This window comes from Perkinsus marinus (assembly GCF_000006405.1).
Source record: "Perkinsus marinus ATCC 50983 genomic scaffold scf_1104296955288, whole genome shotgun sequence".
Classification (NCBI taxonomy): Eukaryota; Perkinsozoa; order Perkinsida; family Perkinsidae; genus Perkinsus; species Perkinsus marinus.
Window position 1 is genome coordinate 28603 of NW_003207820.1, and position 22900 is coordinate 51502.

Below are 22900 nucleotides of genomic sequence, written 5' to 3' on the forward strand. Positions count from 1 at the left end.
CGTCTTAGTGTTGATAACATTGATCTCGAGGAGGGGAGGACAGTGGCAGACTCTTCAGTGGTTTATTATTATGGTTTCTGCTACAGCTGATGGCAGCAGCAGCAGTCGTGGCCATTTCAAGAAGCTGTACGTGAAAAATGTTATGAATCAATTGAGGAAATACAAGATTGGCAAGATTGACCTCAACGAGTTGGAGGAGAGAAGTTCGGTCCCAAGGGGCGACCTGTTGCACGTGGTGGACCTGGATGGTGATGAGCTGAGGACTGCGGTGGAGGAAATGCTAGTGGTAGTGAATGAACGGAATCGATCAGCAAGGCGAGCGCACAATAGACTCGCCCATGATGCTGAGGTTGGTCACATTCTTGATTATGGGGAAAATCTGTTGGCCACGAGAGTGTCGGTGAAGCGGGTGGAGGAGTCGGAACGGGCGCCGATCGAGTGGAAGTGTCTGCCGAAGCATCTCATACCAGAAATGATGAATATCAGTTTATATTACCACCTTAAAAGGGGCGACTACGAGGGTGCAGCTCTACGTATTAATCATGGTAGGAGGAAGAGGGCACAAATAGAGCACATGGTATCATTGCTGAGGTCTCGGGTTCGATTCCCGGGTCCGGAAGGTCCCCGAGTTAAGATAGTGGACCTTGGTGGTGGTCGTGGTGATCTGGCTCTCACCCTAGCCCATGTATTCCCCTCCTCTGACGTTACCGTCCTTGACATCAAGGAGATATCAGTAAAGCAAGCTGTGTATAGGGCTGATGAGCTTGGTCTCTCTGATCGGGTCCACGGTAGGGTATGCGACCTCGCCAAATACGACGTCTCGACCCTCGGCTTTGACGTGGCAGTGGGGCTCCACTGTTGCGCTGGCCTCTCTGATGTGGCCATTGATTTATGTGAGAGGAATGCCCGGCATAGACCTACGACTCTGATCGCCTGTACGTGTTGCTTTGGCAAGCTGAAGCAGTGGTTTCACAATGGTTACCGCTACCCTCGTACACCAACTGTGGACATCCCTCAAGACCAATACGAGACGCTTTGTCAGACTGCCGAGGACGACAGGCGTGGTGCTATAAGTCGCCGTTCTAAGATCTTCATCAACTCTGACCGCATCAATGCCGCTGTTGAGAGAGCATTTAGTGACAAATCTGGACCTGAACTCGTCTCTGCAGAGATCCTCGAGCTGCCTCCTGTACATAGTCTCAAGAACGAAGTTATTGTTATGACCTGGGCTCCCCACCGGCCCTCTTCTGGTGGTTGACTTGTTCCTTTCCATTTGGCAACTTATGTATTTTGTCGTCAATGTAAGGGAGTTCGTAACATGGCCACAGCGCTATCTTGGAATCAAGTTCTCATGACTAACGACACCCCGACTAGTACTACTACTGCTGCTGTTGGCGGCAGCAGCAGCGGCACGATCGATGACGACACCGTTGGAAGCCCCCCCACGAGCTCAGGGCAGGCCACCACGATACACATCCCCCGGTCTATAGCCCATTCTGAGGTAGCTGTGACCAGGCACAAGAGGTTGCAGAAGACTAAGCTGTGTAAATATGGCGAGGACTGCGCGTACGGCGGTGACCGTCATCTTTGGGGATGCTATTGCTGCTGGTGTCAGGTACCGAGCTATAGGCCGCTGCTTCTACGCACATTCTATTGAAGAGGTCCAACCTCGACCACCCAAGACGGAGGAGGAGGTTGGTGCTCTTCTGCCAACAGCAGGTCGACACATGGCTTTGATGACTCAGATCGCTGCGGAGCAGGCGGAGACTATCCGTAACATCGCCATGCAGGAACAAGCTGCTGCTATGTTGGCTACCAACCCCTGGTGCAATCCTCAGATCGCTGCTACACTTGCGGCTACTATGGTCAGTGGCAGGATCACTAATGTTACCTCTGATGGGCTTCTCAGGGTGGTGGTGGTGGTGGCCTCCCTGGTATGCCCGGGCCGTATGGTGCCACGGCCTATTGGGCAGCTCTACTCGCCCAAGCTGCGACTGCTGGCGACCTTGCTAGAGTAAATCCAACCGTCTGTCGCTACTTCGTGGATCCTTCTTCAGGCTGCTGGTGCGGCGACGCTCCCGAGTCCTCAGCTTATGGCCCCGGATGTGATGGCTGCTACTATGGACTCGGGATTGATCCCGGGCCTTAGTGGGTTGCCCGTAGCAGGTTCACTTGACTTCGCCCTACTGGGCTTGCAGGGTAAATACGCTCACATTGTAATCGTGGAGATTCCCTTACAGGTGGGGAAGGTCTGTTCCCGCCTCCTGTTGGTGGTAATGCTCCTCCTCCTATGATCAACAACAACAACACCCCGAGGTGAGCTGTTTGGGAGGCTGGTTCCCGCATTGCTTCCTTATATTAGCACGCTCCTGCTCACTAAGCCCCCAGGGTTGGCTCGTCCTGGCGAGACCCCAGATGCCTCGTCGAAGGCCCCCTCGGTAGACGGCCTTGATGTCGATACGAGGAGTGGCAATAATAATCGTAGGGCAGCAGTAGCCTCTAGGCTAGTGATAGGACTGCTCTCTCTTTAGATGATGGGCTAGAGACCCGAAGCGTCTTTGGCGGCACTAGAGACCTGTCAAGCCTAGGGGTCATCGGCATGACCAACGTGTAAGACCCCAGACGCCACATTGTTGTATATCATGCTCATGCAGCAGGTCTAAGTCGAACTAGAATCCTCCTCCTCCTCTTCGTTGTACAGAGAGATGCTACTAGAAGTAGCTGAATCCATCCATATGGATTGTCATCGTTTGCCATGACTATCGAATTTCGACTATTCTCCGTCCTCCCTCTACTGCTACTACTTTGGCAACACCTTCTAGTACTAGTCTATGATGACACACTGATTATTTATAATGATGCTTATTTATATCAATAGTTGTTGTAGTAGATAGTCTTTGTATGCATGCTAGGTGGTTTGGTAGTGGTAGTAGTAGTAGTAGTGGTAATATCGTTCGATGACTGTGAGGAAGAAGACTGTGTATTAATAACAACCTGTGCGTGTATTGGTGGTTACATTACTGCAGCTACTAGAGCTACGATTATCATGATGATAGCAGCAACACCTTGACGGTGATGTTCTTAACATGATAACATGGCCTGTGTGTGTGATTCTGTTGACCCAGCAGCAGCAGCAGCATGGACTTATCTGCTATCACTCCTCGAGTTGCCTTAGTCAATTATCCACGGTATCACTAACAGTTTTAGTGCTACTCATAATGACCGAGCAGGACCCACCAGTCCCAGCGACTCCTCTCAGTTTACCCCAAACCGACTACTCAGGCACAGGAGTCCACATTCCGAGGGCGATAGCTCATTCGAATGTCGCCATAACTCGACATAGAAGGTTGCAAAAGACTAAACTATGTCGCTATGGAGAGCATTGCACGTGAGTCCTCTAGTGCAGTTGTCGACCATGGGATTCATCCGTCTCAGTTACCGCCCTCTTGGGCGCTGCTTCTATGCCCACACTGAGGAGGAGCTTAAAGAACGTCCGCCCAAGACGGAGGAAGAGGTCACCGCCATTAGCCGTCAGTAATTCCGGAGTGATCTGGCAGATATTAGCAGAGCAGATGGAAGCTGCTCACACCATCGCCATGCAAGACCAAGCGGACATGTGGGGTATGTGGCCGTCCCATCCGGCACCAGCCCCTGCCCTTGTCGCCGCGCCCTACGGCGTACCACTGGTGAGCTAGCCACCTCTCCGTTATTGGAATTACTGTTGGTCCCACAGGCACTATCTCACTATTCGGGTTTGCATACTGCTTGTTGGACCTTCGCGATGCAGGCTGCTGCTGTGGCTGAAGCTGCACGAGTGAGTCGATCGCCATGGCACTCTTTAAGGCTGGGACTGTACAAGTTTTGACTTCAGCTGTCGGCGAATGAGCCGGCTCAACCTTACTATGCTGAGGGACTATATGGAATGGATTACTACTCTTGGACGGCTCTTAAGGATGCCCAGCGGGCCATGCGTGAGCTCGGGGTCTTAACATTACAGGCGCCACTGTTGTTGCTCAGATGCTCCCAGCGGAGGAGCTCGCCACGAAATCCCTACTGCCTCGGCCAGTGCTACGTACGCCTTCGTTGTGGGTCTGTTACGGTATGGACATCCTTTCATTGCTTTCAGAGCCTCCGTCGGAGCTGACCCATTGTCAAGTGGTGGTGGCGGCACTCCAAATGCTTCTTCAGTGGATGATTTCGGGAAACGTAAGGATGGTGGCATTTCGATCCGACTGGATATTCTCAATTCTAGATGGACTAGAAAGGACTCAGAGTGACTGCGGCGAAATCGGGAAGCGAAGGATGTCCGGATTTCCCATGATTGAGAGGTAAGGGATGAACAACATGATGAGATGCTAATGTTTGCCGTTTAGAGCGGTATCGAGATAGGAGATTCGATGGTCAACGACCATACTCATTTTTACCAGAAACCTGCATGGGATACCGCGTATCCAATATCGTGCTCCATTCGGGCACCACATTTTTTATGTCATCAGACGTGCGATTCATTCAATCGGCGTCGAGTGACAATTGATGTTCACGATCATCTTTTAAATGGGTTATTCTCAATAACCATGCTGTCCCTATGAGAGGAGCCGTGCAGTTGCACCGACTTGGTAGAAGTCTTGTGTTAACAGTTGGTGCAGAATAAGGGCTAAGACAAGTCCACGGCTAAAACTTGAAATCGGCCACCACGATAGTTGACTGTCGTTTGGATGAAAGTGGATGGAGAGGTTTTTCGAGAGGAGTCAACCATTATTAGGCACCGCAGTTACTGTTCACATAGAGAGAGTTAACAGTTTAGCAATGAACGATACTTGTTGTGCAAGGACACTCACAACAACATTTGAAGACTTACCCCACAGCAATGTTGTGACAGCATCCCTCTGATGAAAATTTAGACTGCTGTGGGACTGTCTCATTCCTGAATCAAAACGAAACACTGTCCCTCGTCAAGTTCTGAGAGCAAGGGGTTATACCACTCGCATCTTATCGTCCGTGTTCATCAACTCCACAATTCAATCCGAGCCATTATGTGTTTTCCTCCCTCGATTGGAGTTCAAACTGAACTCGGATACCGAATTCACATTAAACTCTTGGAATCAATCTTTACTCAAATATAGTCTGGTATTGCTGCATAATAAAAAGCTCATCTTCTCCATCGTTGAGGTGAGTATAACGTGTGCGACATAAATGCCGACTAGAGCGATTCTGAAGAAGAGGGGTAATGGTGGATCGTGTTCAGCTAAAATTATATGCAGGACTTTGTATAAGAAACCAGCCGTGTAGAGTAGAGCCAATATGGTCACAGGAGAGACAGATCTCCAGGACTCGACGGAGTTCCTCAATGTCAACGCGATGGCCAAACTGAGATAGTTGAGGCAGAGTGTTTCGTATAATGTCCAGCTTTGGCAAGAATCGATAACTGGTTTCGAACGCGTATTCCTCGGAGTGGACCAAGCCTCCGACTCGACCATGGAGAGGAGCAGAATTTGCAGGCCAATACCCAGTAGCACATGCAGTGCTGTCAAACAACAAGTTGCGACCCCGAGTGGATTCCGCGACGGCGAGTGTGATAACGGCGTACTGAACCTTGATCTCAAGAAGAGAGCAGTGAGTAGGAGGGAGGGCAGAGAGTAAACAAGGTCGAGCCTGGCGTACTGAGAGTCAGTTAGATTATCACCAGAGCGGTAGAGCAGTAGAACACAGGAAAGCTGAAGGATCGCATAAGTAACTCCGAGTCGTATGATAACAACCGCAGCAGCACTAGCCCATCGCCCTTGCGACAAGACCTCGCAAGCCAACCACGGTCCCTTGAGTGCATCAATAGCAACTAGGCAGCCACCAGCTAAGTACTGCAACGCGGTAGTAGTGTTCCACCTCGAGTGAGATGATGCAGAGTTGAGAACGAGTCCGACAGCAGCCGAGCATAAGGCGGGGATGTCATTCGTACCGTCCCCACACATCATCACAGTCCGCCCATCGGCATTACAGCAGCGAACAAACTCTTCCTTGGACCAAGGAGTCATTCGAGCGTACACCGTCTCATCTTGCATCAATGGTAGAGCGAGGCTTGTGCGCGACAGGAGGCCGATAGCACTGGCTGAAGCCCGAGCAGTTCCCTCGGCGTCGCCCGTACAGAGCACACACTTTACGCCAGCCCTGGTCAGTTCACTTATCGTCTCAGTAGATAAGGGATGAACGGTTGTATGAATGAATATCAGCCCGAGGAATCGCAGATTATCAGGTAGCATCCATCTGCTCTCCTCCACACCAAAGTTATTTCGAAAGCCATATGCCAAGACTCGCAAGCCGCTTCTGGTGTAACCCGAGAGTATCTCGTGAAAATTGACGGGTATTGTTGAAGGGTCGCTAGCGGCAAACACCGCCTCCGGGGCACCACGGACAATCAAAGCAGTAGGGCCTTTAGGTGAACCACAGAGGACACCAGTCAGGCGTGTGGACGGGTCGAAGGGAGAGTGCGCTAGTGGTGTTGTCATATCAAGAGACACGTCGGGTGGATGTATTTCATCGATGGAGAAGTATGATGAAGATGTCGCGAAGGAGTACTTATCATCCACCGCTGGGGAGTCGGCAATCGAAATTGCAGCCGGGCTCGACTCATTCTCATGGCAGTGTACACAGGGCTCGTCCCCCAAGCAGTTGACATACTCACGGATGGCCCTGTCAACGGGATCTGGCGTACAGAAGTGGAGGTCAGAGCAGTGAGAAACTCTCAATGCACGACGCAAGAGCTCAGCGGCCTGCATAGAGCGTAACTGGTGAGGATTTCGTACCACACCCATCGGATCACCACATGCTACACCAACGACTGAGGCTTCGCCCGTTGTAATGGTGTTAGTCTTATCGAAGATAACCTCATCCACTAGCCCGGCCAGTATTAGAGGAGGGAGGAACCCACGTTGGGCTGGCTGGACTCCAGGTGGCAGCCGTAGGCTAGAAGAACACGACAGATGTAGAACTAGCAATGCAACGGGCAAGGCTGGCGGCAGAGCATCAGTGAGGACGTCTATAGACCTCATTATTCGGTCGTATAGAGTGACCTGTTGTAAGAACAGCCAACTTAGTATGAAAGCGAAAGCCCCAGCAGCGGCCAGGAATAGAGTGCAAGCTACTAACACTCGTTTGAAGCGTATTTCAACGGCACTGCTACGACGCAAGGTGGCAGTCTGCAGGTGGAGGCCTTGGAGTGTTTGATTACCGGTGGCAATGACAAGGAAAACGGCATCACAACTAGCATCGAGTAGCAGTCCACCACATAGAAGCAGACTCTCGGGGCCTGGGGGGAATCCTGGGCTCGCCGCTAGGAGAGTATACACTTCCGATTCGCCAGATATAAAGGAGTGCTCGATGGTGGCCGAGCCTCGCAGCAAAATGCAATCGGCAGGGATCGAACGCGAGACCTCCAGCTTCACAATGTCGCCAGGTACTAACTCCACCACCAGAACCTCCTCAACCACACCATCGAACCTGACACGGCATAGCACGCCGTCTTCGGACTCATCGGCCGCCTTCTTAGTAGCTCGGTAAGTCTGATACAAAAACCGGAGATGGAGCCCTCGAGCTATGAGTGTGAGCAGCAGAATAGTGATGGCATAGTTATAGTAACCATCCACCATCCAAAAAGATATCGATACGACTTGAAACCACATAAGAGGAGAGCATATCAGATAGGTCCTCAGAGATCTTCTGAGCCATACCCAAGAGCTCGAGGGCACCGCGCCGCTCAGGGCTGTCCCTTTGTAAATCCGCAGCAGAGTATCGCGCTGCTCCGCTGTTGGCGACACCAACTTCTGTGGCATCGGGCCGGCGAACATTCCCCGTCGAAAAACCATTTCCGTGGGTACTAAGGTGTAGGCAACATGATTCAGGAGGAACCATGTCGAGTCCCCATGGTGATGGAGGGGTACCATGAGGGGCTTCGACGATGTACCAGTGAGCTCGATAGACTGCCCGTTATTGCAGCCACGAGCAGTAGCCTCGTCCTCGCTGTTAGAATCGAGGAAACGACTATAGCATTTGGGCATTGAGCCTAGCTGGACTCGATAGAGCTCCATGAGGCGACGATAAAAGAAACACTGCGGCAAGAGTGGGTGAACAGGGCACCAGTCTAACCCAGGTGAAAAGGAAGTTGGAAACGGATGTAGGCCAAAACGCGGCAACCATGTATAACACGACACGCAAGAGCAACTGCTTTGCTGTGCCATTGAGTGAGGTCAACCGCTACAAACCGAAATACCAAACAATTTTTGGATTCTGGAGAGCGGGGGTTCAATGCACGCAGATTTCCAGTGTTCTAGTCGCTCTATCAGAACGGTTATATTTCCACCTAAGCGCGATATCGGGTACGCACATAACGGAGAGCCCAAGAGCCTCGACCCAGCAGATCATCACATATGAGAGAAATAGTTTAAAGCACTGGACGATACGATGCCTCGTTGACGATAACAACAACACAACGGCAGCAACACAAGAGAATGGGGTTGAGAAACAATGATAATAATATATACCGCGGGGAATATAGCACCACTACGAGGCTACTAGAGTTCCTCTCACGAATGGTCCTGTACCTGAAAGAACTTTGGGTGGTGATCAAGGACAAGTGTAGCAGCTTACCATAGCAGCCACAGCTAAAGCTTCATCGCTAGCTAGCACACTCTCAGCTGCTGTCACCAACTTGGTTATTTCTTGCTGCATGCCTACTCCATCAGGGGTAGTCGAGGAGGACAGAGTATCCAAGAAGGCTTCATAGACCTAGGCACACACGATGAGTATTAGAGCAAGGCAGAGCCCGCAACGCACCTTGCCCAGCACTCGCATGGGTTGAATGCTATCCAGGCCGGCCAATGTCTCATCGAGTGACTTGGACACATGAGCCAGCTGCCTGGCACGATCCTCGCTATCCTCCAGATGGGCGATTTCCACCCCTCTCTTGGTCGCATAAGCGTCACACAGGTGATCCAGGAGACCAGTTACAGCGGCTTCAGGCTTCGTCTTGTCGAGACCAGCACATACCGATATGGACAGCCGGTCCACGACTGACTGCTTTATAATCTTCGCAATGAGAGCGATGGTTTCGAGCTCATCGTCGGCAGACCTCCACGTTGGTATGGACTCTTCCTCGAAGAGGTTACAAACCTCGTCGAGCATGAGGGAGCCTAGCTCCTCTGCGCTCATCTCGCCATAGGAGTCTAGAAGCTCTGCCGCGCCAGTAGAGAGGGTGCCACAGACCAGAACCAGTGGCCGCTCGCTATGGACCTTCACACACTCCTCGCGTGCCTCAGCAAGCCTTGCCGCAGTCCACTTCCCAGCTGCCGTCCGGGCGAATGACCGCCAGCGTTCGTCTATCGCGTGATGATTACTGGCAAAGGATAGGAGACCAGTGATAGCATCCATATCCGAAGATTCAGCAACTCGTTTCAAAGCTGGGGACAAAACGGCTTGGCAGAAGCTCTCCTCGAGGACATCGAGCTCATACAGGGCATCTCGGACTTCAACGTATCGAGGCATGTACATGGTAGCCACCTGTTTCGGCGCTACTTGTTTGAGCATCTCTCGAAGCTTCATACACTCAATAGTCCTAAACTCCTGGGATGCAGAACTAACATCATAGACAGCCTTAGTCATGGCCAGTCTATCGACAGTAGTGAGGTCAAAGTCAGCCTTTATTCTATGACGGAGTCTACCATCAGCCGCATTCACTATCTCCAAACACTTCTCCTCGAGGTCGTGGACAGTTCTAAGCTCCTTACCAAGGGTGTTCAACGTCTGCTCACAGTTCGCTTTGTAGCCGGCTACCAGTGTCAGGTCATCTGTCTGCGCCGCAAGAGTATCAGGCAAGCGCCGTAGTGCCTCCAGCTGTTGTACCTGAACATCGCAGGACGGTACCTCGAAGGCGTGCTGAGGTATCCTACTCGGTCGAGATCTGTCATAGTATCGACTAGCTTTCGGACGGAGCTGCATCCATTGCTCTTCTTAGCTTGAATAGCTACATCAGCGGCCTGCTTGATGGCTCTCTCAGCCACTCGAAGGTCACCATTCGTCTCGTCTAGAATGTCCCCTGTGGTCCGACTGACCTCTTCAACAGCCTTTGCGGCTCCTAAGAACTTAGTGCAGTTCTCATAGAGGAGCATTCGGAGGTCAGATTGCAGCTCGGCACTCCCTCGAGACAACTTCGCATATGCACGGGTGAGCTCAGACACCCCTTGACTGTCGTAGTCCACCTCGTTAGACGGCAACACCGAGTCAACCGAGACGCTGCGGTCTCGGGAATCACCAGAAGAGTCAGCAGAGGAACTGTCGGCATAGTAGGAGCTCAGCAGAAGCCCAAGACGTCCAGGCTTAGATGGAGAGCTCACAGGAGAGTCTGCTGGATCGGAGGACTTCGGGGACACAGCCGGTACCATTAAAAACAAGCCTACGAGAGAGAGCATATCGCTACTGAGCTGAACCCAATTGGTGATGGCGATAAGAAACGTCCAAACGTGGTAATCTACGAGGAGGAGCAGAACAGTACGGATGAAATAGTGACGTGGAAGCAATGCTGTACGAGGATGAAGTGCTAATTACTAGAAGGCGGAATCAAACGGTCGAATACGATGCCACTATCCCCTCGATGGACATAGCCTCTCGAGAAGAGCTTCTGTAACCATCTTCTCACAAACACCATACCATCAATATCATTGGAGACCATTCGAACACCTGAACCGTTTCTGCCACTAACATACGCATGCACATCGAGCCAAGTAGTGAAGGTTGCATTGCCAACTATCAAGCTACTCTCCAGGGAGCACATATGAGCAGCCATCTTCACGGCTAGCTCCTGCCCTTCTTTCGAGTCAAAGTCCGGGGTGTGCACTATTGGGACCCTAATCGATGGGGAGTCCGCACCAAAGACAGCCTCTAGGGCATCATCGGGCTCGGCAGAGGCCTCCTCCTCCTCTTTATCAGTGGTGCTGCGGAGGGCTAGAGCAAGCTCTTCAGCTCTGTGAGCTGCTTGTGGATCATCGAGAACAAGACCAACAACAGGCCGTCCAGAAGCCACCACCGATCTCAACTTGAGGCTCCGTGTAAGCCTAGCCATCTCCTTGGGGTCAGGGATACCATCAACCATAAGGGACTCCAACAGTGCCCATAGGGAGAAGATAGCACCAGTGACCATATGCTGGCAGACGGGTCTGAGAAGAATCACCGTGATAGAGCCGTTGCTGATCATCCTAAACTGTCCTTACTGTCGGTTGATATAAGCCGTTTCCCATTCTTTCTGCCATTCGTCGATTTCTCCAAAGCCTCGATACCGTAACCGAGGAGCTCTTTGGGACGACAGTAGATCGCGAGGCTTGCGCAGTAGTATATTGGGAAGGTCGGGCCTTATAAGGATGAAAGTAGCCCTGCGACCGCTAGTGGACACTCGTAGCACAAAGCCCATGCCAGACTTGGCTGGGGGTAAAGGATCGTAACTGGAGAGAAGTAAGGACAGTGAAATGATGATGAAATTGTGAAGTACTCATAGAAGCCTTCAGGCACTCCCTCGTCCATGGCGGCATGCAGGGCCACCGAACCTCTCTTAGCACTACGGGCTGCAGCCAAGGAGCTATGCCCTCGAGTCCCATTGGAGTTCCATGAGGAGAGGTATCGATCAAATACGGAGCCCCATGCCGTGCCCACGTCACTAGAGAGAGTCAGCAAGTGAGTCTCAGGCCCGTTACCAGCACATAGGAGTTCTGAGGCGACAACCTCGACGCTGGGCCGCCCGCCGACCTCGGCATTTCTTCCGCCTAAACAAAGTGAGCCGCAGTTAGGGTAGAAACAGCTCTGCTCCGAGATGATCTACCGTGAGTGAGAAGGTCATCCTCTTTCTTGAGAGATTCATACTCAGAGTGGTAGTGATAAGTGAACCACTTCAAAAGAGCATTCTGTATCTCAACTGGCTGTATAAGGCACCGATTAAGGAAGAGGTTGAAGGCCGAGACCGTCTCACTAGCAGCAGACGACTACACCGACAAAGTAGTCGACAGCCAAGACAACTGGAGGACTCACGTCAAGGGCTCGTGCTTGGCTAGAGGAAGTCAGACCGGCACTCTCCATCACTCCTGCGATGATCTTTAGGAAGTCCTGTGGTGACGTCCATGGACCAGGGCTCCGCCACACCTCCTCTGGAAGGTCTTCTTCAGAAGGCTGCCAGACCATTGAGTGTGGAATGACCGTTGAAACGGAGCCAGTTTAGCGGGCACCTACCCAAGTGCCATCCTCGCCCTTGTAGTCCGGGCCAGCGATCATCAGGAAGAGGATCCTCCGAAGGGCCAAACGCACAGCAGGGAGATTATAGTCGAAGGCTCCAAACGGTGAGGATGTCGAGGGAGAGGTAACTACAGCAGTCGACAAGTAATGGCCATCAGCCTGTGACTCGATGAGACTCCACCTTGGCTTTCGTCCCCACTTTCGCCATCTGGGCTCTCACTGCGACAGGACTCAATAGATGGCGAGGAACCGCCACACACTGACACCTCTGGGCTACTCGAGGGGCTTTCAATATTGGTGATCCTCTCAATGCCAATGGCCATGTTGCGATCCCCTCTCGTCAGAGCTCCTAGTCGTACTAATCGTCGTGCCACAGCCGAGACGAATCGGAGTTCCCCAAGGAGAGTCGTAACCTGCCACACATCCCTCGTAGGCTGCTATTCGTTAGAGACGTCCTTTACCAGTAACACATAGGAGGGCGGAGACAGCTGATTGGTCCTGTGGACTCGACCCAACTGTTGGACCATCTTCTCAGCGCTCCAAGGCAACTCCAATGTTATCATCACCCGCTGCCTGAATGGTGGGTGAGGAGGATGCCTACGAATCATAGACCAGACCTAGATCCACTCTCGGCCCTTGCGTCTGCGTGCAAGGATATTCCTGCACTCGCAGCCTCACTGATCACTGCCACCAGCTTTTCTCCTCTCTGGAACGCCTGCTGCTCCTGAAGACGCCGATCCACCCAAGCTGATAGCGAGAGCATCACTCACAAGGACGTTGATGTTGTCACCAGAGTAGCTAATCTGCCGAGGTACCAGCCTCACCTTCCCATCCTTGTCCACCTCCTGACGCTTGCTCCTATACAACGTATCGACATAGACGCGAGCTGAGGGCCCCTCACCTTCCAGTGAGCTCTGCCACCTTAGTAGGGCCGCCCATAAGATCAATCAACTCGTCCAAAGGGTTCGAGGGCAGCTGCAACTGGGCCGCTTGGCTAAGGTAGTATTGGCACAGCGAAGCATCCTTCTCCTCGAGGTGCTTCCTTATGGTGTACTCCAGCAAAGTACGCGGACCTAAGACGAGCATGGAGGAAGAGGACCAATACCAGCAAAGACCTACCGAGCCTTTCTCCAAGACCAGCATCCACCTTATCCTGGGCCTCCTCCATCCGCGACTCCATCGTGGTCCATATAGAGAACACCACAGACTTGCCTGCTGCTAGAGCCCTGTTAGCCCAGTTGACTGCAGTAGGGAGCTGACCAAGCAACAGGAAGTGGGCGGGAGCAGGTATGGGTACCACGACGACTACCTTAAAGCTGATAAGTAGTATTTTAAAGAACCTCTGAGCGTTAGCATACAGAGCCATTCCAGTGAGGCTGCCACTAGGGAGAGATATGATATCCTGCCAGAGGTCTGAGCATTGGTCGTAGAGTTGAACCTACGATAAGGAGCATTTCACTCAACAGACAAGGCACTCTAAACAACAACAAGAACAAGCTGTATTCCACCTAGAGTGCCACCGGAATTGTCTCAATGGATCTCCATCACCACGACTACGCTAAGTCATGTCCGTAACCTCAAAGTATGGTAGTGTATAGTTACTATTGACTATCGCTAATAATCGATGATAGTCAAATTGACTAAGTCAATATACACTTCTACACTCCACCTACTCCCACCTGCTCCTGTGTGATAGGTATCCTGTCAACATGGAAAGCAGTGCCTTTGAAGCTAAGGCAGCGGGCCACCATGATGCCTCGAGCCTTCATCTCAGCAGCTAATGCCTCCATACCAGAGGTACCACCCAACTTAGCTACGTTATGGAAGGCGTCGAAGTCCTGAACAACAACAGTTGGGGAGTGAGCAAAGGAGACGACAGTTATGACCTGAAATGGGGTGTGGGGTCCCCATAGGGCCAGCCTTTCTAGGTAGGCCAGATTGTCCAAGTCAGTGGCCACAGTAGCGCTACAATACAAGAAGGGAGCGGTAGGCAACTTCCGGCTGAGCTCCAATATGAGATCGCCCGTCCTGGAGCTAATCTTGCGCCCAGGGACCTAGATGTACTCATGAAATGGCGGTGGAGTGGTATTCCTACCTTCACGTTCTTAGCCTTGTGGCATTCATCGAGTACCACAAATGCTTTGCCTCCTTGCAGCCACTCGAGCAACTGGTCGAATCGGCTCTTCGCAGCCTGGATACCAAATACACATCCTGTCGGCCCCTCTGCTACTACCTTATTCGCCTGTGACGTTGCTACCAGGATTGCATAGGCAGCAAACACTATCCCATCACCTTCCCATTCCCCCTCTGCTCCAGACTCCTCTCTAACCTCACGCTTTCTCTTTCCCCTCAATTTCGTTTTCCTTGGGCTCGAGGGCTCTCGACGACGACGCTTCTGCTTCTTAGCCTGTTCATCATCAGTTAGTCCCTCGATCCTCTCCAAGGGTCCATCACTCGCAGTAACAGAACCCTCCCCTCCCTTCTTCTTGAGAGCAGCTCCCTTCTCCCCCTCATCCTTGTAGTCATGCCCTTTCTTTTTCTTTGCTGTACCTTCCCGTCGCCGCGGCCGACAGCCACTACCACTACTCGGAGAGCTACAGCTTTCAGTCTTATCATGGCCGATGCTCTCTTCCCCATCTATCACAGTCTTCGGCTTCTTAGCCTTCCTCTCCCCCGAGGCTTTCCGTGGTCGTCCCCGCCCTCTCGGACGCCTCCACGCCTCTATGCTCGTACCTGTACTTGATCCTTCCCTACTAGCCCCTTCACACCCACCCGAGCTACTACTGTATCTATGGACTCTTCTGAAGTCCAATAGAGGTATATGAGCAGCTCCCACATCCTGTAGATCCCTCCTAGCATCCTGGAGTAAGTCTGGTGTTGCTGTGATCCAACACAGCCTTCTGCAGCCCATGTTCCATAGATGGACCATCAAGGCCGCTATCACTCGGCCCTTACCACACCTGATTAACCCCTATTATAACGATCAGAGATGCCCAGAACTACCCCGTGCCGTCTCCAAGACAAAAACCAGCAGGCTTGTGCGCCTCCCGGTCCACTCTGAACTTCCGAGCTGCATAGGCTACTGCCTCCAACTGTAAAGAGGATATCTTCCCCGACGCTACTATGGCCTGATCCATCGAAGGTAGTCCAGCCACAACGACCAAGTGCTGGCCACCTTAGGTATCCGTATTTCCTCCTTCTCCAGTGGAGGCATGGCGGTAGTAGCCATAAGCATAGTCTCGGCTAGTTGGTCAGGATGGGGGACAGCACCACAAGAAGGATCCAATCGGAAGGACTAAAGACCCCTGTATTTGATAAGTAGTACGTCAGAATCTCTACACCTAGGCGAGCACCAGAGACGTATTAGGACAGCCCTAGCATTATCCACTAATGGATCTAATCCTCGTGCTGCTTCCGCCTAGGGTGCTGACCGACAGAGTTATGAGTCACGGTGCAGTATGACAGTAACCACCTCACAAGTTTCAGATCAGTCCTCATTCACCTGCAAAACTAACGGCCTCCTACCTCTCTAACGTGGACCATTAACCCATCATGTACAGCATTAGGCGGCAACTGGGCATCCTTCCTACTGCTTACATACACCCAATCATCATCATCATCGTTAAGGTCGGCCATTATATAAATGATGCTTGCATCCTTAACAGAGAGGACAGTGAGCCCTCGAGTCTACTACTACTACCATCAACCCAACAATGCCCCCGTACTGGACACCATAATGAACAGCACTGAATGACCATGCTCACACACCGCTGCGAGAAGCACAACCATCATCAGCTGGCTTTGGTAGAGGCAGCTTCGGTATTACCTGAAGTCTACTGCACCAACGAGACACGATACTCACTATACCTTCGAAGCAGTAGACCTTATGGATCCCTCACACAAGGGTTTAGGCAAAGATAAGGTGGATGAGATGCTCCTTCTACTACTACGGGCACTCCCTTTTGAGGAGGATCGAGTAGACTTGCTCGTCACACTGGACGTGGACGACGATCCACCTGCTCGAGTGGATGGAGACCTCTTCCCTTCCCAACGCTTGGGTAGGGAGGTCCCACTGCACTCCGATCGTCGACTGCCACTCGGGGACTCCAATATTCTCTGCCATGCCTAATGTGCGATGCGATGTGGCGAAAAGATGGTATCGTTATAAGCCTGCCGTACAGTAGGTGCCGGCCTAGGATAAGGCAGACTAGACTGTGTGAGCCTATGATCCACATTAGATACGATGTCGAAACCCCTCCGGTATACCTCTGCGAATCTGTTCAAGACTGACGACTACCACAGCCCATCATACTGCAAGGCCTACCGATCATGGCTGATGACATTCATCCTTCTACTCCTCTCCACATTTCCTCTATTGATTTCACGGACCTCACAAAAAGGAAAGCTACCGCCCACCCCAACCGGCCTAGACATGCCTTTACATGCCAATTGCCCTCCATAATGTAGCGGTTCTTGAACCTCTCCTTCCTCTCCTCAGCAGCCACATCCATCGCCTTCAATACTCCTGGGTTGTTCACCTCATGCGTAACGAGGTTCCAATGGTTAGTGGGGCGTCCCCTGAGACCAGACCACAGTGAGCCACTACACTATACCCTCCAAGGGACCTCATGCAGGGTGGCTGCTGTGCCAAAGCCCTGTCCACCCTCTCAGCCTCCATAGCCTTCGTATGCTGCAGCATGCCTAACAGGAGAACAGTAGCATGCTCTGGTGGATGTGAATGACCATTACAGGTATCCTCCCGTGAGTCAGTATAGCGCTGGAGTACGGGGTCGAAGCGGTTCCTCTGAGACACAAAAGTAGCACTAATACCAACGACATAAACACCACAGATGGTGAGGAACATCGATCAGACTCACGCCCCCTCTAGATATACGCTAGTACCCTACTACCCCACTAAACACTTCATCACAGACCGTACTAGAAGATCCTCCAATACCCCTACGACCCCTCTTTGTCACTACCGCTCTGTATTTAGCAGCTGCCACAGCTTTCCATAACCTAGCCTCCTTCGACGCCTTACTATCATGCCCATGTAGATACCGCGTATTTATTATATCATAGTCCTTTACAGCCCGAGATGGTATCAGACGTTCCTCCTAAGCAACCTACTATCACCACAGCCACACTCCACCCGATCACTACCCTTCTATATCGGCCTCCTTCCCCTGTCGGTCGGTCATCTGGATGGGCCCAATGATGAACACCATGGGAGAGATTGGAGACTATATTGTAGTCCTGGAAGGTATCAGGCATTCCCCCTTTACCTCCATCTCGTGCCCCATTGTACCTAGAATATCATCAGCCCAACCAACAGCCTCCTATTCCTACATCGATGTGATGGGGCCATCCCCAGCATCAAGCCCCTGCAGCTTAGATGCACATGTAATGATATCGAAGGTCTGTTCTCTCAGTAACTGTGCGTCCCTAGCCGCATTTAAATGCCTAATACAATGGTGGTGATTACCCATACCACTATGCCTACTTTAGACGAGCCGCCTCCTCCTTCTTCCTGAGGTCTAGGTCAGCCTCCTTATCGCCTAGACTTCCTATCATCCGTACGGACATATTATAGTGAGCTCAATAAGGATCCTCCCCCTCCACTTTTTCCAACACAAACGCTAGCGACATAATATGATAGAAATCTGTCATCATGAAAACCCTACTGTGGTCACTCTCACACTATAGGAAGATAGCTCTGTCCGAGCACACAGGGGGAAGCGTGATACAGCGTAATTGAAATATTTGGTCTTTCACTGTCCATTAGGGGGAGTCCACAAGAGTGCCTCGACGTCGCTGCTCTTCCTCAATCGATACGAACAAAGCTTTGAAGTTACCCTTACCAAATGAGAATCCCCCACGCCCTGACCAGAACAATTTTGTCACGCGCCACGAAATTACCACTATTCTCACTTTGAATGATCTCGATGAAAAAGGTAGGCCTATCTGTGAGAGGACGAGTAAAGATCTGCAATAGATATCCCTTGTCGTCACGGTCCACGAGGATGCCCAGATCCTTCAACACTGCCACATCCTCCTCAATAGGTCCAACACGGTCCTCAAGATTCTCATAGTAACTGCTATCGACTACCACTCGCCATCCAAATCACCCAACGTACGTATCAGGCACCCTGAGGAAACTGGTCCCTCTAGCTCTCATAGCCGATACCGTATGAATGATATCCTCTGTAGCCAAGGCCAGATGCTGTACCCCAGGCCCGTTATTATACTCCAGATATTCCTCAATCTGTGATTTCTTCTTCCCCTTAGCCGGCTCATTTATAGGATACCTACCCATAACCGTCAACCCCCTGTTGCTGGTGGAGGCACTAGCATTACTTCACGAGGCCAGTGTCTACTGTCATAACCTTGCTCTTGAGGGCTGTGTACTCCGTAGAGATATCCTTATCATCGAAACTAATAAGCTGGTCCATACCGAAGACCTAACAACAGCTCTACTCCCACAATATAAAGGCGGCTTACCTCCCGATAGAACTTGGCCCATACGTCCATCTCATTCCATCCAACATTAGCAACCATATGGTCCACATACCTTCAAGTAGATAACGACACCATGCAGGCTCTATTACGCCTTACTTCAATCCAACATCCTCTACATCATAGCCTGCATGCCACTCGACGAAACCTGGCATGAGACATTTCCCCTTATACCCTCCCCGTTCCACAAACAGGTGCTTCACATCACCATACGTATGAATACCTAAGGCACGCTATCAGGACTATCAGCAGCATCTACTGCTACCCCCTACCGCTAATCTTCACTTCTCCATTATCATCTTTATAAGTCTTCACCTCATGGAAGCTCTTAGCCCCTTTGGATACCGCCAAGTCATGCGCCTTCTTTGCATCAGGGCACTCGAGAGCTATATTCCTAACCCCTACTATTACGAGCCCTACCACTTACATCAATAGCAACCTACCTAATACCATCCCCATGTATATTCAAAAAGTCATTCATTACCCCATCCTTCTGTAACGGCGACGATAGCATAACGTTGATATTCCCTTGCCGCAGTAGATAGGAGGCCTACCACAGACCCCTTCTATGCTCAGACTATGCCTTGCCGGGCTCACCTTGTCCATTCTACCCGTCTCCATACCAGAATACGCCACTGGCTGGAAGCCAAGACACTGCATGTAGTATATAGCAGATTGCTTAGCATTGCCAACCCTAATGGGAGCTTTTTACGGCCTTCGTAGGCGTTCTTACCAAAACTCTAAAAACGCCGTTCCCGTCACTCCCGTGACATTAGTAGCCTCAGGGAATATCCTTGCACCTACTCCTGTATCATCACACCGCGGGCTGAGCTCCCCCTACCAGGATTGGCCATGTACGGGTCTCCAGTGCCTGCTACTATAGTAGTCTTGATGGTAGCCTGGCCACTGTCCTTCGTCCCTTCCGAGAAGCTACCGATCCAACGCTTAGTCAAGTTCATCATACTAGCAGTAGCAGCAGCCCTAAGAGTCCCCTGTACACTGAGAGGGGTGACCTTACGGAGTGTTATAGTGGCAAGCATGCTGAATAGCCAAAAGCCTATAACATCAATAATGTAAGGATGATACACACGTGGCTGCCATCCAGTATGAAATATCGGATGGCATTCAAGGTGCTATACAGATGAATGCCTACAATAAGTCTTCCTTTGCCTAGTAGCAGCATCAAACCATGCGCAACCCAACCCCCATCGAGCTCTCTAGGCTTCTCGTCCGAGTCGGCGACTATATGAGTCCTTCTACTACGCGGTATTAGCCTCAGTCCAACGGGAACTACCTTATGCACCGTCTCCTACTCTCCCTCCGAACCCCCTCCCTTCACCAAGAGCGTGTTAGATTCCTAGGCGTGGAATTTCGGATTACAGGAGGATTCACTAGGTAGGGTATTAAAGGCCACCATATTGACGGCCTCTAAGACGGGTGGTCCGAGACGAGTGCATTAGAGTAGGGTTAATAGTCCGAGGTGGCCAATGATCGAGAATGAACATATCCGGACAGAGAAAGTTGGTGGTGTGGGCGAAAGAATTGATCTTTTTTCCACGGAGGCTAGCGTTGAGTAAATGCAAGATTTCAAGTTGACTATCAAGTGAGCTGTCATATAGTTGTCCTCTCTAGCATGATGCCTCTATGGTGGCGCTCAATACACTATTGATCAAAGCCAGAGTTGGTCCTGACTCGGGATATTAAGTGTTGATAGTTATATAGCTCCGGACTGCTTGTGAGTGCCCTCTCCACTACAACCTACTACTTCTATAGTGTACCCAACCCATGTCGTTTATAATGAAGTCCTCTCAGCAGATTGTATGAACGCCTCGTATCAGCCCTCAATGTCCTCTCTAGTTGACGACGTGAAGGCTGCCTACACCAATGATTTCCCTGGGGCCTCACCAAAGGTAGTAGTCAGGTCTCCAGGCCGAGTAAATCTAATAGGGGAACATGTAGATTATAATGGCTTCGGCGTACTACCATGTGCTATTGAAAAGTAGTAGTAGTAGGAAGGTAGAAGGAGGACCTTAGAGACACCTCTCTAGGTATACGGTCATAGCTGCTGGTCTCTCACAAGAAGGGGCCTCTGATCTCCTATCACTAAGGCACACCAATGAGGAGGAGTTCACTCCTAAGGTCATCACTGCCTTACCGAACACTACTCCCATACCGGTATTCTCCATATCTTCTTGTGTGGTCCAGTCAGTGGTCTCCTCCTCCTCCTAGGTCCACCATTGGACCAACTATATCTTGGCAGCTTACATGGGCCTCCGTGAGAGGCTTGGTCCTGAGGCCTTGCCCACTGGGAGGTCCATCCAGATGGTGGTCACTGGTGACCTACCTCGTGCCGCCGGTGTCTCGTCAAGTAATACTCTTTTGAGCTAAGTAAACCCCTTTCAGTACTGTTGTTTGTAGGCTCATCTCTGGTCGTGGCAGCGGTTCTGAGTATCCTAGGGGTCTTTGGTCTCGAGAATAACCTCACTAGATTGGAGCTGGCCAGCGTGTGTGCTTCGTGTGAGAGGTAATAGCCTCATTATGAGTACCATTTTTTTCTCAACTTCCTCTACAGATTCGTCGGTACAGCTGGTGGTGGAATGGACCAGGCAGCCATCCTCCTATCCAAGAGAGATTCTGCAACCCACATTACCTTCACACCAGTCCTCAAGGCTGAGCCCGTTCCTCTACCCCAAGGCTCGCAGTTCATAGTTGCCAACTCCCTCGTGTCTAGTGCTAAGGCTGAGACTGCCCCCTTCAGGTTAGCAGTCTGATCATTACCTCAACGTGATGGGTAGTAGTAGATACAACAAGCGCGTGTTTGAGTGTCGTATTGCGGCGTATATGGTCCACATAGGCCTTGGCCTAGAGGAGAGGCTTATTAGGGATATCTGTACCTATACCTTCGCTGACCTCATGAACAATGCTGGTATTACTGACCTATTGCAAATGTTAACTAAGTGTGAGAGTATATTACCAAAGGGCCCCCAAACCCGTGATCAAGTAGGCCCTCGTGTATGCCCGTGTAGGCCCTCCAATCTTGCTGTCCCTCAGATATCGGCAGTAGTGCCACAGTCTGTTATAGACCGTCTTTTGGACCATCGTTGCGGACGATCAGTGTGGGATCTCAATGATGACTTCCACCTGCTAGATAGGACCCGTCATGTATACACTGAGGCCAACAGGGTTCTCACATTTGCTGCTGGGGGTAAGTCACTAGTTGATCTTGGTCTCATGTTAACGGCTAGCCACAAGTCCTGTTCGGGTGACTACGACTGTTCTTGCAGTGAGCTGGATGACTTGGTCAATTGCTTCTTGAAAGCGGGCGCGGTCGGGGCTCGGCTCACTGGTGCTGGTTGGGGTGGCTGTGTAGTCGCTATGATCCGTGAAGGGGAAAGTGAGAAGGTCATGACTGCAGTGAGGGAGTCTTACTATGATAAGAGAGGTCTTGCTGGTACTGATGATGTGATGTTTGCCTTTGATCCTGCCGATGGTGCCCGGATTTTTTATCTACCCCAAGCCTAGAGGTTTTAGTGTAGCTGGTGTACAGATTTATGCAGTTGTTTCTGCTACTATTGAGGTTTGTGTTGAGTGACTAGGAGGAGAACTTGAACACCCGCGAAAGTACTGACGGCTCATATTAAGACGCTTATGGACGTGATTGAGGACAAGGATGGTTGAGGAGTCAAAATGCGGTATGGGTTAGCGGTGGCCTGATGGGAGGGATTGTAGAGGTATCCATAGGTCTGTAAGGAGCCAATCAGTTGTCCTATTTGGATGACAGCATCCCAGAGCATAGGAAGCTGGAATACTCTCAGTAAGTCATTGGCACGAGCCGCGTCACTAGACTACCGAGCACCTGGTAATTTTCGACTACGTGAAGTATCCTCGGGAACTCTTCACGAGCATTGCGATCCTGCATTGCAGAAGGTGAGCGCCATGTGAGCAGAGAGTGGGAGGCTACAGATGAGCTATGGGAATCCTTGACAGTTGTAGTCTTCAAGCCAGGGGAGTCTTGGTAAGGTGAGGGGTTCATTGGGCACATGTGCAGACGGACTTAATGACGCCGAAGGAGCTGATAGCGGCACTACAGCTGGCTGGAGGCGTGCTGGACAGTCTTAAGATG

The 22900-nt window shown here is 51.2% G+C and overlaps 9 protein-coding genes across 9 annotated transcripts; 4 read left to right on the forward strand and 5 right to left on the reverse strand.

Annotated features, from left to right (window-relative positions):
- Positions 1 to 70: 70 nt before the first annotated feature.
- On the forward strand, positions 71 to 1258 carry Pmar_PMAR028998 (hypothetical protein; the record flags this gene model as incomplete). The annotated part of the gene is made up of 1 exon (XM_002775847.1): positions 71 to 1258. One exon carries the CDS (start codon positions 71 to 73, stop codon positions 1256 to 1258), a length of 1188 nt encoding a protein of 395 aa, XP_002775893.1.
- Positions 1259 to 1351: 93 nt separating this feature from the next.
- On the forward strand, positions 1352 to 2673 carry Pmar_PMAR028999 (hypothetical protein; the record flags this gene model as incomplete). Its single annotated transcript, XM_002775848.1, has 9 exons — positions 1352 to 1566; positions 1616 to 1694; positions 1746 to 1865; positions 1910 to 2014; positions 2058 to 2199; positions 2241 to 2316; positions 2363 to 2481; positions 2532 to 2610; positions 2658 to 2673. 9 exons carry the CDS (start codon positions 1352 to 1354, stop codon positions 2671 to 2673), a joined length of 951 nt encoding a protein of 316 aa, XP_002775894.1.
- Positions 2674 to 3415: 742 nt separating this feature from the next.
- On the forward strand, positions 3416 to 4277 carry Pmar_PMAR029000 (hypothetical protein; the record flags this gene model as incomplete). Its single annotated transcript, XM_002775849.1, has 6 exons — positions 3416 to 3514; positions 3558 to 3686; positions 3734 to 3814; positions 3872 to 3971; positions 4018 to 4072; positions 4127 to 4277. 6 exons carry the CDS (start codon positions 3416 to 3418, stop codon positions 4275 to 4277), a joined length of 615 nt encoding a protein of 204 aa, XP_002775895.1.
- An 825-nt stretch (positions 4278 to 5102) lies between these two features.
- On the reverse strand, positions 5103 to 7640 carry Pmar_PMAR029001 (Calcium-transporting ATPase 1, plasma membrane-type, putative; the record flags this gene model as incomplete). The annotated part of the gene is made up of 1 exon (XM_002775850.1): positions 5103 to 7640. One exon carries the CDS (start codon positions 7638 to 7640, stop codon positions 5103 to 5105), a length of 2538 nt encoding a protein of 845 aa, XP_002775896.1.
- A 933-nt stretch (positions 7641 to 8573) lies between these two features.
- Pmar_PMAR029002 (hypothetical protein) lies at positions 8574 to 10427 on the reverse strand (the record flags this gene model as incomplete). The annotated part of the gene is made up of 4 exons (XM_002775851.1): positions 8574 to 8591; positions 8638 to 8775; positions 8824 to 9888; positions 9936 to 10427. 4 exons carry the CDS (start codon positions 10425 to 10427, stop codon positions 8574 to 8576), a joined length of 1713 nt encoding a protein of 570 aa, XP_002775897.1.
- Positions 10428 to 10487: 60 nt separating this feature from the next.
- Positions 10488 to 15897, reverse strand: Pmar_PMAR029003 (hypothetical protein; the record flags this gene model as incomplete). The annotated part of the gene is made up of 21 exons (XM_002775852.1): positions 10488 to 11198; positions 11253 to 11480; positions 11528 to 11798; positions 11855 to 12014; positions 12061 to 12198; positions 12259 to 12389; positions 12539 to 12674; positions 12723 to 12834; positions 12879 to 12985; positions 13032 to 13119; positions 13163 to 13334; positions 13381 to 13516; positions 13571 to 13699; positions 13941 to 14099; positions 14148 to 14315; positions 14357 to 14452; positions 14495 to 14553; positions 15034 to 15221; positions 15265 to 15389; positions 15437 to 15556; positions 15787 to 15897. The coding sequence occupies 21 exons, from the start codon at positions 15895 to 15897 to the stop codon at positions 10583 to 10585; spliced, it is 3450 nt and encodes a 1149-aa protein (XP_002775898.1). The 3' UTR covers positions 10488 to 10582.
- Positions 15898 to 16021: 124 nt separating this feature from the next.
- Positions 16022 to 17847, reverse strand: Pmar_PMAR029004 (hypothetical protein; the record flags this gene model as incomplete). Its single annotated transcript, XM_002775853.1, has 10 exons — positions 16022 to 16087; positions 16278 to 16386; positions 16586 to 16650; positions 16704 to 16839; positions 16875 to 16962; positions 17011 to 17065; positions 17244 to 17378; positions 17425 to 17569; positions 17611 to 17724; positions 17765 to 17847. The coding sequence occupies 10 exons, from the start codon at positions 17845 to 17847 to the stop codon at positions 16022 to 16024; spliced, it is 996 nt and encodes a 331-aa protein (XP_002775899.1).
- A 195-nt stretch (positions 17848 to 18042) lies between these two features.
- Pmar_PMAR029005 (4-hydroxyphenylpyruvate dioxygenase, putative) lies at positions 18043 to 19817 on the reverse strand (the record flags this gene model as incomplete). The annotated part of the gene is made up of 11 exons (XM_002775854.1): positions 18043 to 18143; positions 18193 to 18356; positions 18399 to 18569; positions 18619 to 18722; positions 18763 to 18832; positions 18877 to 19000; positions 19050 to 19171; positions 19221 to 19327; positions 19375 to 19471; positions 19511 to 19577; positions 19619 to 19817. 11 exons carry the CDS (start codon positions 19815 to 19817, stop codon positions 18043 to 18045), a joined length of 1326 nt encoding a protein of 441 aa, XP_002775900.1.
- Positions 19818 to 20621: 804 nt separating this feature from the next.
- Pmar_PMAR029006 (Galactokinase, putative) lies at positions 20622 to 22299 on the forward strand (the record flags this gene model as incomplete). Its single annotated transcript, XM_002775855.1, has 7 exons — positions 20622 to 20776; positions 20826 to 20952; positions 21007 to 21145; positions 21196 to 21301; positions 21350 to 21535; positions 21579 to 21777; positions 21829 to 22299. The coding sequence occupies 7 exons, from the start codon at positions 20622 to 20624 to the stop codon at positions 22297 to 22299; spliced, it is 1383 nt and encodes a 460-aa protein (XP_002775901.1).
- Between the last annotated feature and the right edge of the window lie 601 nt (positions 22300 to 22900).